The 12,972-nt window shown below is 50.9% G+C and overlaps 1 protein-coding gene across 2 annotated transcripts in view; it reads left to right on the top strand.

Moving 5' to 3' along the window:
• The first annotated feature begins 762 nt into the window (after positions 1-762).
• The window catches only part of LOC142908208 (uncharacterized), a 38,924-nt gene continuing 26,714 nt past the window's right edge, over positions 763-12,972 (top strand). For both annotated transcript variants that reach the window (XM_076058549.1, XM_076058548.1), the window contains exons 1-6: positions 763-902; positions 3,360-3,445; positions 4,716-5,108; positions 6,425-6,587; positions 7,810-7,896; positions 10,608-10,749. In XM_076058549.1, coding sequence (XP_075914664.1) covers positions 3,393-3,445; positions 4,716-5,108; positions 6,425-6,587; positions 7,810-7,896; positions 10,608-10,749 — 838 coding nt within the window. In that variant the 5' untranslated portion in view covers positions 763-902; positions 3,360-3,392. The remainder of the gene's footprint in view (positions 903-3,359; positions 3,446-4,715; positions 5,109-6,424; positions 6,588-7,809; positions 7,897-10,607; positions 10,750-12,972) is intronic.

Genomic DNA, 12,972 nt, shown 5'->3' with positions numbered 1-12,972 from the left:
CCAAGCTCCCGAGTCTGGCCTCCCTCTGCTGCTGTCTCGTCGCCTTAGCACTGTCGGTCGCCAAGGCGGCGTTGGTGGCGCCCGACGATGGCTCCACGGAGGCAAGAAGGTTCGCGCACCTGGCGCTGCTGCTGCTGAGCCTGCTGCTCGTGTCCCTGTCGTGGTGGGAGAACTTCCTGCCCGCCGGTTGGCTCCGGGAATTCCGCGACGCCATCGGCGAATCGCGGAACCTCGCCGAGTTCTACGGCTCGCTCGTGCGCACGCTCATCATCGTGGCGGTCGTGCTGCTGGACGCGGGCGTCGAGGGCGAGTGGAGGAGCTTCAGCGCCATCGGCGGCATCGCGGAACACCGCGAGAGCATTGCGCTCGCCCTGGCTCTGCTGGGCGTGCAGGCGGGCGCCTCCATCCTCTGCAAGTGGCTCGCGAACGCCGCCTGCAAGATCCGCCAGCAGGGGAGCTGCTTCGCCGCGCCGCTCTGCCTCGGCACGCCCGCCGCCCTGGCGGTCGTCTTCGCCCTCCACCTCGCGCTCGACGCCTCGGGCGACTCTCGCTACGACTGCGAGTCGGTCCGACGGTGGAACGGCTCCGAGCGGACGACGTCCCGCAACCGCCTGACTCTTCTACGACCGCACGGCCGCCGCCGTCTGCTCGTTCGTAGGCGCCGGCGAGGACTCCGCAGTGGACGCCGTGGCCACGTTCGGCGCCGGGGCTCTGTGGTTGGCGGCGCTGCTGCTGGCGGTGGCGCCGGCGTTGCGCCCAGATGACGCGAGGCGCATGGAGCGCACACGCGAGCTCTTCGTGCGCCGCACCCCGCAGCCTGCGTGTCTCGTCGCGGGGCTGCTGCTCAACCGGCGGCAGCAGCAGCAGCAGGAGGAGGAGGTGGTGGTGCTGGAGGAGAGGAGGTTCGTATGTTGGTGTTGGTGCGGTGTATTGGACTTGCGTGTGTGACTATGAGCGTGTGTGACTATGAGTAATTTGTGACTAGGTGCTAGGTGTGTGTGTGTGACTAGGTGTCTCTGTGAGTAGGTGTGTGTGTGTGTGACTAGGTGTCTCTGTGAGTAGGTGTGTGTGTGTGACTAGGTGTCTCTGTGAGTAGGTGTGTGTGTGTGACTAGGTGTCTCTGTGAGTAGGTGTGTGTGACTAGGTGTCTCTGTGACTAGGTGTGTGTGTGTGACTAGGTGTCTCTGTGAGTAGGTGTGTGTGTGACTAGGTGTCTCTGTGAGTAGGTGTGTGTGTGTGACTAGGTGTCTCTGTGAGTAGGTGTGTGTGTGTGACTAGGTGTCTCTGTGAGTAGGTGTGTGTGACTAGGTGTCTCTGTGACTAGGTGTGTGTGTGTGACTAGGTGTCTCTGTGAGTAGGTGTGTGTGTGTGTGACTAGGTGTCTCTGTGAGTAGGTGTGTGTGTGTGTGTGACTAGGTGTCTCTGTGAGTAGGTGTGTGTGACTAGGTGTCTCTGTGAGTAGGTGTGTGTGTGTGACTAGGTGTCTCTGTGACTAGGTGTGTGTGTGTGACTAGGTGTCTCTGTGAGTAGGTGTGTGTGTGTGTGTGACTAGGTGTCTCTGTGAGTAGGTGTGTGTGTGTGTGACTAGGTGTCTCTGTGAGTAGGTGTGTGTGAATAGGTGTCTCTGTGACTAGGTGTGTGTGTGTGACTAGGTGTCTCTGTGAGTAGGTGTGTGTGTGTGTGACTAGGTGTCTCTGTGAGTAGGTGTGTGTGACTAGGTGTCTCTGTGAGTAGGTGTGTGTGTGTGACTAGGTGTCTCTGTGAGTAGGTGTGTGTGAATAGGTGTCTCTGTGACTAGGTGTGTGTGTGTGACTAGGTGTCTCTGTGAGTAGGTGTGTGTGTGTGTGAATAGGTGTCTCTGTGAGTAGGTGTGTGTGTGTGTGTGACTAGGTGTCTCTGTGAGTAGGTGTGTGTGTGTGACTAGGTGTCTCTGTGAGTAGGTGTGTGTGAATAGGTGTCTCTGTGACTAGGTGTGTGTGTGTGTGACTAGGTGTCTCTGTGAGTAGGTGTGTGTGTGTGTGAATAGGTGTCTCTGTGAGTAGGTGTGTGTGTGACTAGGTGTCTCTGTGAGTAGGTGTGTGTGTGTGTGTGTGACTAGGTGTCTCTGTGAGTAGGTGTGTGTGTGTGTGACTAGGTGTCTCTGTGAGTAGGTGTGTGTGTGTGTGTGACTAGGTGTCTCTGTGAGTAGGTGTGTGTGAATAGGTGTCTCTGTGACTAGGTGTGTGTGTGTGACTAGGTGTCTCTGTGAGTAGGTGTGTGTGTGAATAGGTGTCTCTGTGAGTAGGTGTGTGTGTGACTAGGTGTCTCTGTGAGTAGGTGTGTGTGTGTGTGTGTGACTAGGTGTCTCTGTGAGTAGGTGTGTGTGTGTGTGACTAGGTGTCTCTGTGAGTAGGTGTGTGTGTGTGACTAGGTGTCTCTGTGAGTAGGTGTGTGTGTGTGACTAGGTGTCTCTGTGAGTAGGTGTGTGTGTGTGACTAGGTGTCTCTGTGAGTAGGTGTGTGTGTGTGTGTGACTAGGTGTCTCTGTGAGTAAGTGTGTGTGTGACTAGGTGTCTCTGTGAGTAGGTGTGTGTGTGACTAGGTGTCTCTGTGAGTAGGTGTGTGTGTGTGTGTGACTAGGTGTCTCTGTGAGTAGGTGTGTGTGTGTGACTAGGTGTCTCTGTGAGTAAGTGTGTGTGTGACTAGGTGTCTCTGTGAGTAGGTGTGTGTGTGAATAGGTCATGGCCTCCTCTTGCTCAAATTAGTAACTGGTGTGGTGTGTAAACATCACCACTGGGGAGGCGGCCGGGCGTGGTGTTGGCCACCCACCCGCTTGTGTGCAGTGCCGGCCTTCATAGGTGCTCGCTATCAGCACGTGCCCCAACAGTTTGTTCAGGCTACACAGGGGAACTTTTTTTGTTTGCTGTATTTATGTGACGAGGTGTAAGTGTGATTAGGTGTCTGTGTGACAAGGTGTGTGTCTTGTGTGACTAGGTGTGTGTCTGTGTGACTGGCCATAAACTCCCTCAAGTCCCGTTTCCCGCTTCATCGGTGCTAGTCGCTTACAGCCCTTGCCCCAACAGTCTCTCAAGGCTCTATGGGCGATCTTTGTTTTTAGTTTGTGTTAGTCTGATCGATGCCTTTGTCTATGTTTCGTGTTTTGAGTGTCGGAGGTTAAGTATGAGCAGTGTAATCAAAGCAGGATTTTTTTCTTTCTGAATTTATTTAATAATGATGACGATTTGTGACGTTTGCCCTTCTGTTCTACAGACTGAAATATGTCCATCCCACAATATGCCCAATGCATAAAACAGAGAACCGCGCTCTGCGATTCCCTCTCTCAATCTGAACATGATTTCATCTTCTCGTTGTATCCTCTAGCAACCACAAGCAAGAGAGGGGTTGTGCGCAACCATGTGGCACGAGACCAAGGAGGAGATGACGAAGATCATCTCGTCCATCCTGAGGTGGTGTATTCCCTATCGCCCAATTCCATCAAGCGGCCGGATCCCAAGGGCCAGTGGGGGTCCCTCGCGATTATGCAGATGGGGTGTGGTCACGGCACCGCACACTTTCAAATGCCCTTCTGCGGCCGTCTGGAACACTCTTCCTTCCGATATTAGGAAACAACTGGAGCTATTTACTTTTAAATAATATTGACAACTAATTTCTTCAGAATTTATTTTTGTGTTTAGATTGTTGTCGTTCTCCTGCACATTCGATTATCTTGGTTGGGTATGTATGGTGTGAAATAAGTCCACCACACATACGTACATTCATTTCTGCAGGGCACCACACCAGTCAGGCTACCACGCTACCGCGTCCCTCCCTTCAGCTCAACGAGATTTGAGGATATTAATCTAAACTGCACGTTTAAAGTGTCCTGAAAAAAATATATCGTGATATATGCAGCAATGCATATGCCGGTGAAAAAATGTTAAACAAAATAGAACCACATTACTGTGGCTCTTATTTGGACAATCTACAGCAATGCCATATTACCATGTCGCATATACGACCGTCATATTTCGACCTTGGACATTTAACCGCTTACACGCAGTGCAGTATTTGTGGGCGGTGTATTTTCAATTTTCTTTGGATGCTCGTAAATATGACATCTTCACATGGAGCAGCGCGTTACTAACCTCGAGAACATTTGCCCTCCTTCGAACGTCGCAACTAATCAGCTGATCGTGTTTAACGCGGACCGGTCTTTGTATGTGACCATTGAACGATGTTTGTGAATTGTGCAAGCTGTAAACTTCTCTTGAGTTAACACGTCTGGGCTCCCGCAACAAAAATTATTATGATGCATGCTAATATTGAGAGCGTCGACAGGTGAGAGCCTGGGCAGGTGAGAGCCTCAACCAGGTGAGATCCTGGACAGATGAGAGCCTGGATGGGTTAGAGTCTGGTTCTTGGTTGCTGCTGCGTGTGCACCAGTGGGAGATACAGAGAGAGCTCCAGACGGCTGCTGACTGGTACAGCTACAGAGAAACGCACTCATCCAAAAGCCGGTGCCGGCGATGGGTAGAGGTCGTTGTGAGTTGAACTCAGTAGGATGCGGTGGAAGTTTGCTGTGATCAGTGGGATGAGAAAGGTGTAGGAAACGTTTCGGTGGGAGACCTTGGGAGAGCGCTCGATTGCAGAGGAGAGCGATGCTGTACCATGACCTTGACTCGATGGGGAGCGTGTGGCGGGATAACAATAACGACCCTTCCCCCTTGTTGCTGCCAGGCTGGACAGGAGTCAGCCAAAGGATCTCAACGTCGGTTCCCGCGGCGGAGGGAAGAAGAAGAATGAGAAAAAGGAGATGGAGAAGAAGGAGAATAAGAAGGAGAAAGAAGAGGGGAAGGAGGGGCAGGATGGGAAGAAGGAGGAGGAGAAGGAGAAAAATAAAGAAGAGAAGGGGAAGAAAGAGAATGAGGAAAAGAAGCAGAAGGAGGAAAAGGAGGAAAAGAAGAGGGACAAGGAGAACAATCATGAGGAGGAGGGGAAGACGGTGAAGCGGGAACCGTACGACTTCTCGGCTCACATCTACTTCGACGACGCCTTCGAGAGGAAGGGAGATCGCATGGTGCTCAACCAGTTCGTGACCAGCCTCACGGACGTCATCGCTGAAGTGTGCCGGTCAGTGCACCGGATGTTATTCTGTGGTAGTGATGAGCTGGGTGGGTGGGTGGAGGGAGGGAGGGATGGATGGATAGAGGCACGGGCCTTGTAATAACAAAGCACGGGAAGACACGGGGTGGTTAAGCTCATCTCGTGGTGCGAGAGACCACGGGAAGGATGGCAACAGGTTGCGCCGATGCCTTCGTTCAGAAGTGAATAGATCATGGTGAACGATGACGATGATTGGTGATGGTCACGCAGATGAACGTCGTGAGTGCGGATCACAGGGCTACCAATGCCTTCCTTGCGTCACCATCACCGTTGTTGAGTGCAAATCCGAAGGTGCACAAACTGACAATTGGCCGGCAAACAGAGACACTATGGTGGGCGGTGTGATAGATAGACGTTCACGCGCGTGTTGAATTGAGCAGAAACCTCATCTGTTGAACTATTTTTTGCACCATACGTAGCCAACCTTGCTGTAGAGCAGACTAGGCGCTTAACATAATTTACACAAACGGTGCAGCACTGGGGAGATAAAAGCAGGCGGGTGTGGTGCTGGTCACCCACCTCCTTGTGTGCCGGGCCGGCCTTCATGGGTATTACTGGCTAACAGCCCTTGCCCCAACACTCTGTTGAAGACTATACGGGGGGATCTTTGTCTTTTGTTCGTGCGTTGGTAAGAATTTGGGCAACGAGACGACTCAGTCTGGGCGACCGAGGCCCTCGCCGTGGGTGGAGCAATCGAGCAGCGAAGTTCGTGTGAACAGTAACAATGGTTGTAGAGTAGTAGCGATAGAAGTGAGATACGCAGGCGACTGACTGGCAGAGAGAGAGCAAACTACTGGGAAATAATCTTTGAGTGCTGGATCATCAGTCACTCACGACTGCTGCTGCTTTACTCAATTCCGAATCAGAATATGTATTTATACTGCAGGAGGAATTCGATGAGCTAAAAGCTCTATTTCACAGATGTCCAGCAGGGGCGGGTCAGACCGTTACCTCAACAAACAACACGATGGGAGTGGAAAGTATAGGACAGGTTAGCAGATCACAAATAAAACGAAACTATTCTTTTTTTTACCAGCTAAGACCCACTGAGGTATAATCTTTTTTTTAGAATCGCACTGGCCGCAAATGATAGCGTAACGAAGTGGCGTATCATGTGGAAATTTATAGCAGCAAAATAATTAAAATTATTTAAAACAAATTCGAGTGCAGCAGTGAGGTGGCAACTGGGACTTCATCCCAGATATGACAGCAGTAGCAGCAATGGAACATAGTAATTGGGGCACGTCTTCTCTTTGGCTTGTGCTGCTGCTGCTGATGTGAAGGTATTTTGAGAAAAACTCGAAGATTCCACAAGAGGCGCCCTCAATGGAGAGGACTCAGACGCCGTACGGAGCGCGACTCTCCTACAAACTCCCGCACGGCAACTCGCTGTGCGTGCACCTCAAAGACAAGGAGATGATCCGCCACCGCAAGCGCTGGTCCCAGGTATTTGTTGCATCCCTGGGCTTCAGATCTTCTGCCCCAAATCTAATTGGGCCACAAACCCTACAACCGCATCCACACTTAGAGCATAGTAGCAACAGCAACAGCTGATGTGCTTATACATGATGATGACGATTATGCACAATTGGGAAAGTAAATATCTCCAGTCAGTGTCCGGCGACGATACGTATGTATGTTGAACTTCTATCGCACTGTACCTCACCAACCATGCTAATTGGTGGTACAGAGAAAGATAAAAATAAATACACACAAAAAGCAGTTCTAAATAAATTAGTATCCAATCTAGAGTTAAAAGTGCACAGCTTCGGTGCATTCCTAACATCGACAGTGGTCACCACCTGGAACAGAGCGACTGAACACACAACGACTCAAGACCCGATTCACAACACGAATGAAGGGAGAGGCATCATCACAGCAGCGATGATTCGCCACTCCGTTACTTCTGACGCAATCATCTGGATCGTCAACCACCTCGATGTAAATTTACAGCTCGCTCTACGAGTCGACATCAGCATCAGCCGTAAGAAGCAGATGGCAATAGCTCACATCTATTGAAGCCATCTGTATGCTACCTCGAGAGTCATGCTTTCATATTGAAATTAAATCACGTGATGATTAATAATTCGTTTCACGTGCGAATCAGTGCACACCATAGAGACGAAGATACCCCGTATAGGCTCAGCAGGCTTTTTGGGGCAAGTGCTGTAAACGAGTTGCACACAGCAGTGTTGTCCGTGACCGAGTGTTCCCCGACTCGATTGATTTGGTGTTCCGTGGTGTTACCCGTTGAGTGCTATGATGATGATGACTGCACCAGGGTTGTTATCGATGTATCACAGCAATCTCACGCCGATACTCATTTGCGTGTTGTTCTATTGCCTTCTATCCACGACTGGGGGGGGGGGGGGAAGGTTGGTGGCGCTGTTGAGTTACACTTGAGCAGCACGCGCTGTCATGGCCATTGGGTCGAGAATAATAACGGAGCGGCAGCCAAAGAATGGAACTCATTGCAGAGAAGTGACCACTGGGGAGATGGAGCGATGGAATCAGTCGGTAATAGAGGTTCTGGGTGGATAACGACTCAGGATCTCATGAAACATCGCGACGACTTGGGTAGGTCTTAATCCAGTAGTGGATCAATCACGGCTGCTGCTGCTGCTGATGGTGATTGTTGTTATTAAACCCCTTGACGTGTTCTGTACAGGTGATGTACTTGTACTACCTCCTTGGCTGGAAGATCTACCGCAAGATCCACACAGTTAAGAAAGATGAACAAGAGGAATGGGTAGAGGTAAGGATTTTGTAAACTGCAAAGACAACGACGCCTCATATATCCATTAACAGACTGTTGAGGCAAGTGCTGTTAGCGAGCACTTGTTAAGGGTGGGATGGCACACGAGCGGGTCGTGTGTCCAACACCACGCCCATCCGCCTTTTTCTCGCCAGTGCTAATGTTTACTCATTTAAGGCTAAGCCGACATAGGGGAGGCCACTTTCAACTTAGCAGTATAAATGGGTAGGCCCTGCACATTCCGTGGATGGGCAGTTCTACATGCGGTGGGGTAGAGTGTGAGTATTCGCACTCTACCCCACCGCACGCGAACCGCACGCAAGCTGCCCATCCAATTATACTTCTCCCAAGACGTGGGAGCAGTGTGGAAGTGTAGGCCAAATACACCCTGCTAGGGTACCGCCATGGCGAGATGTTAACTACCTCGCTTGGTATGCAGGAGGCACTGCGTTCGATCCCGACCCTGATGCCTGCATATTTTAAGTTTACGTGTCTCTCTCCCCTTGGCCGCATGGATATATCTCTGGGTCCTCCGGTTTTTCCCTCCACATTTAGAATCAACATCACGCATTTCGTGTATTTGGCTGCTATAAATATCCAAGTGATAATCCACTTTGTTGAGCTATTATTTGTGATAGCCAGGTCGCTTCTGAAAAGAGCTAATTGCTCAGTGGGTCTTGCCTAGTGAATTTAAATTGTTTCGTTTGTTAGAGGGTCTCTCTCTCTCTCAGGTCCTTTCCCTCCGGGTCGAGGCCCAGTCATAGCGTGCACTATGCGTGTCTCTGCACGCAGAGTCGGCACATTTAGAAGTTAATCTTTGGTTGTCTTTTATGGCACAATCTGTCACTCAACGCGCCATCATCACGTTGATACTCAAAATAGTGTAGTGGGTTCCACGGAGGCACACACTTGAACTCGGAGGCAACACGTTTATTCTTACACCCTAACAGGGTAACTACATAAACATACAGCAGGTTAACTAGACGACAACGGGTAACTAGACCACAACGGGGTAACTACATAACCGGGTCAGTAAGTAACACACTGCCTGACCCACGATGCCGAGCGTAAAGACCGACGACCGAGGATCGAAGAGGCGTAGCACCGACGCGTTCCATTCCAACAGACAGCCTGGATCGGCTCTGGGGACCTCCCTTTTATGCCCCTGAGCGTGGCCTGGCTCCGTCCTCGGCCACGCACCCTTCTGGATATTACCAGAAGGTTCTGGGCCTAATATCACGTGTCCCTCTCGCCACCTTTTGGCCCCCCTCATTATCCTGTCCTGGTCACGTGCCCTCTCGGGTTCACCTAGACTGTCACGTCCTCAACTGCCCTCTCTCTGATAGTCACCAGAAGCATGCCCCGTAGGGCGCCCTTCCATGCCAAACATACTCTGGTGCCAGGGAGAGGCTCTAACACGCACAGTTCCCCTATTCTGTCAGGCACTGGCGCTAAACGCCGTAGTGACCCAATATAGGTCACTACAATAGCAATATAACTTTCTATACAAAAATAAAAAAAAATATATACACTTATTACAGTTGTTTAAAATAGAAGTGTAAAATAGGTTTGCAGCTGAAATTTAGTTGTATTTATGTTTAACTTCTTTAACACCGTACGTAGCCAACCGTGCTAATCGGAGGTGTGGGGGCAGGACAACAAACCAAACACAAAAAGCAGTTCTAGAGAATGTAGTTTTCAATCTAATTGATTATTTAAAAGTGCAAACCTCCAGTTGCTTCCTAATATCGGAAGGAAGAGTGTTCCAGACGACCGTAGAAGAGCATCTGAAAGCGCGAGATGCAGTGCCCATCTTTGTTCGATGGCTCGCCCAAAGCCGCTGTTGCGAGGATGACCGGAGTTAGTTGTTGGTGTACGCAAGCGAAAAGAGCCACGTTGTTGCTGTTGAGTTGTCACTTAATGAAGTGACGATGGAGTCGAGTGTGCGCACCGCTTCAGGGAGGTTGTTTCCAGAGGTTGTAGCGCTGCAGATAGAAACGAACTCTCCACTCGCGTGGTTGTTATTAGGAATCCACTGGAGCTATGCACTTTTAAATAATCTATTTGAACACTCATTTCTGTGAAAAGCAGTTTGTGTTTAGTTTGTATCCTTTCCTGACGAACATGGTTGGCTACGTACGATGCGAAAGAAGTTATACATACATACAATATACATACAGCTAAGGCCGTAGCCATGGAGTCAACATTGGGGGGGACTAAGTCTTCCAGGGGGTCTCCCCCAGAAAAAAAAATCTTAATTTGAATACTCGTTTCCTGCCATTTCCTGCCTAAAATATATAAAAAATATTCACTAACACATAGGACTTTTTTTTACAATAATGTCTAATAGTGTATTGTATTCCAATGCTCTGTTTTTTCTTATTTACCTTTTCTTGTTTCATTGTATGTAATGGCAGAGATCAGGGATTAATAAAGTACAACCATAACCACAATCATATAAACAGAAATGTATTTTATAGCAATACATTGGGGGAGACATTTTGAGCATATTTGAATATTGGGGGAGACATCCTCCTTGCATACAGCATGCATACGTTGTGTGTTTGGTTGTTAGAGATTGGAGAAGGAGCGTTGGGGTTGAGGAGCTAAGTGAGCGGGTTGCTTTGCTTGCTCTGTACGAGGTCACGGCTGTAATGCCACCGCTGTTGCTGATCTGTCTCCATGCCACTACTCCCCGTTCACCGCCGCAGAGGAAGAAGCGCAACACCTACGTGCTGGCCTTGGACGGAGACACGGACTTCTACCCCTCGGCGCTCTCCATGCTGGTCGACCGACTCACGAGGGACTCCACAGTTGGCGCCGCCTGCGGGAGAATTCACCCGACGGGCGTGGGTGCGCAGACAGTTGTGGTGTGTGTGGTGGTGCAGGGTGTGTGTGTGGTGCAGGATGTGTGTGTGTGGTGCAGGATGTGTGTGTGTGTGGTGCAGGATGTGTGTGTGTGGTGCAAGATGTGTGTGTGTGGTGCAGGATGTGTGTGTGTGGTGCAGGATGTGTGTGTGTGGTGCAGGATGCTTGTGTGGTGCAGGATGTGTGTAGTGCAGGATGCTTGTGTGGTGCAGGATGTGTGTGGTGCAGGATGTGTGTAGTGCAGGATGCTTGTGTGGTGCAGGATGTGTGTGGTGCAGGATGTGTGTGTGTGGTGCAGGATGTGTGTGTGTGGTGCAGGATGCTTGTGTGGTGCAGGATGTGTGTAGTGCAGGATGCTTGTGTGGTGCAGGATGTGTGTGGTGCAGGATGTGTGTAGTGCAGGATGCTTTTGTGGTGCAGGATGTGTGTAGTGTATGATGTGTGCGTGGTGTAGGATGCGCGTGTGTGGTGCAGAGTGGTGGTGCAGTGGTTAGTGCACTGCGCTATGAACCTGGCGACCCAAGTTCGATTCTCGCTCAAGGTCAACACCAGTGACGATTATCTGAACCCGTACAGCGGCTCCCCTAGGTCAACTCAGCCTCAAATTATAACCTGGTACGATGTTTAAATGTCACCGCTGGGGAGACAAAGGCGCCCGGGCATGGTGCTGGCCACCCATCCCCTCGGTGTGCCGTGCTGGCCTTCATAGGCGCTTCTTGTGAACAGCACTTGTTCCAACAGTCTATTAAGGCTACACAGGGGATCTTTGTCTTTGGTGCGGGATGTCAACAGATATCAGCAGCGCCGAGCCTGGACAGCGCTTGAGAATGGGTGCGTGTGGATGGCAGATGTGTACAGCGTGATTTTACTGGTAGGAAACGTAGTGGACTGGAAGCCCAACCGGGATTAATTCACAGGAGGCAGGGGATTAATTGTGCATGTCTGTGGATGTCTGTCCACGTGGGAGGGGTGCGGCTGGGTGGAGAGGGGATGGTAGGGAGGGGCTGGGTGGGGAGGGTGGGGAGGGGCTGGGTGGGGATGGTGGGGCTGGGTGGGGGGTGGGAGGGGTTGGGTTGGGTGGGGTGGGGCTGGGTGGGGAGGGGCTGGTCACCCCGTGGTGCCCTTATATGGACTGGAAGCCCAACCGGGATTAATTCTCACAGGAGGCAGGGGATTAATTGTGGATGTCTGTGGATGTCTGTCCACGTGGGAGGGGTGAGGCTGGGTGGAGAGGGGAGGGTAGGGTGGGGCTGGGTGGAGAGGGGAGGGTAGGGAGGGGCTGGGTGGGGAGGGGCTGGGTGGGGAGGGGAGGGTGGGGCTGGGTGGTGGGAGGGGTGGGGCTGGGTGGGGAGGGGCTGGTCACCCCGTGGTGTCCTTATAAAACTCAAGGTTTAACCTACTCACGCCGGCTTGTGCCCGCCCTCACAGTCGGGCATATTTGCGAATACACCACGCCGCCGTTGACCCTGGCCATTGACCGAGCAACCCAACGTTCCTACCAGCTCCCTCCACAGGAATGTGTTAATTGTTTACAGGTTATGGAAATGTGAAACCCGCGACAGTGATTAACGTTAGGATCGGATCTGATTTTGTTGATTTCGCATTCTGGGTGGGGAAATCAACGGCCCCCCCACCCCCACTTCCTGGTCGTGCCACACAATTTAACTGTGCGAACCGCATGCCCGCCCCGCACGTTTTATTGCTCGGCTTTTTATTGCTTGGCGTATTAACTTCAGCACCTTGAACGCCTTCGCCTCTGTTAAAGTCCTGCAGTAAAATGGCACTCAACCCAATCAGATTACGCACAACCGTTGCAGGTCGGAATTAAGCATTCAACAATTAATTCCCATCAGGTTATCGTTGAAGTAATTGGAAAACATGCAAATTGCAGTGGCCTAGGGTGTCCCTGATGCAATCCTCACGCAAGATTCACCCTCAGTGCACACGCTGTTTCAGCAGACTAACAGAACGCCAGTTTAACACGTAGGCTTTTGCAAGCAATATTATTCATAATAAAGGTTTTTGTGTTAGTTCGCATACGTATAAATGTTTAGTAACCCTCTACCTCCCTACACATCCAGTCAGGTTTGTCACTTAAACAAAATGCGCCAATTAATGACTACTTCAGCCCACCCGTGTATTGGAGAGTAAATCTACAACATTTACAATTCGAGTACGATTTGCGAAATCGCCCGATGATGCTGAATG

The sequence above is a fragment of the Petromyzon marinus genome (genome assembly GCF_048934315.1).
Source record: "Petromyzon marinus isolate PM22_M1 ecotype Great Lakes invasive population chromosome 76 unlocalized genomic scaffold, UKy_Petmar_22M1.pri1.0 chr76_unloc.3, whole genome shotgun sequence".
In the NCBI taxonomy this organism is placed as follows: Eukaryota; Metazoa; Chordata; class Hyperoartia; order Petromyzontiformes; family Petromyzontidae; genus Petromyzon; species Petromyzon marinus.
Note: the sequence above shows the minus strand (reverse complement) of the source record. Positions and strands in the feature narration are given on the sequence as shown.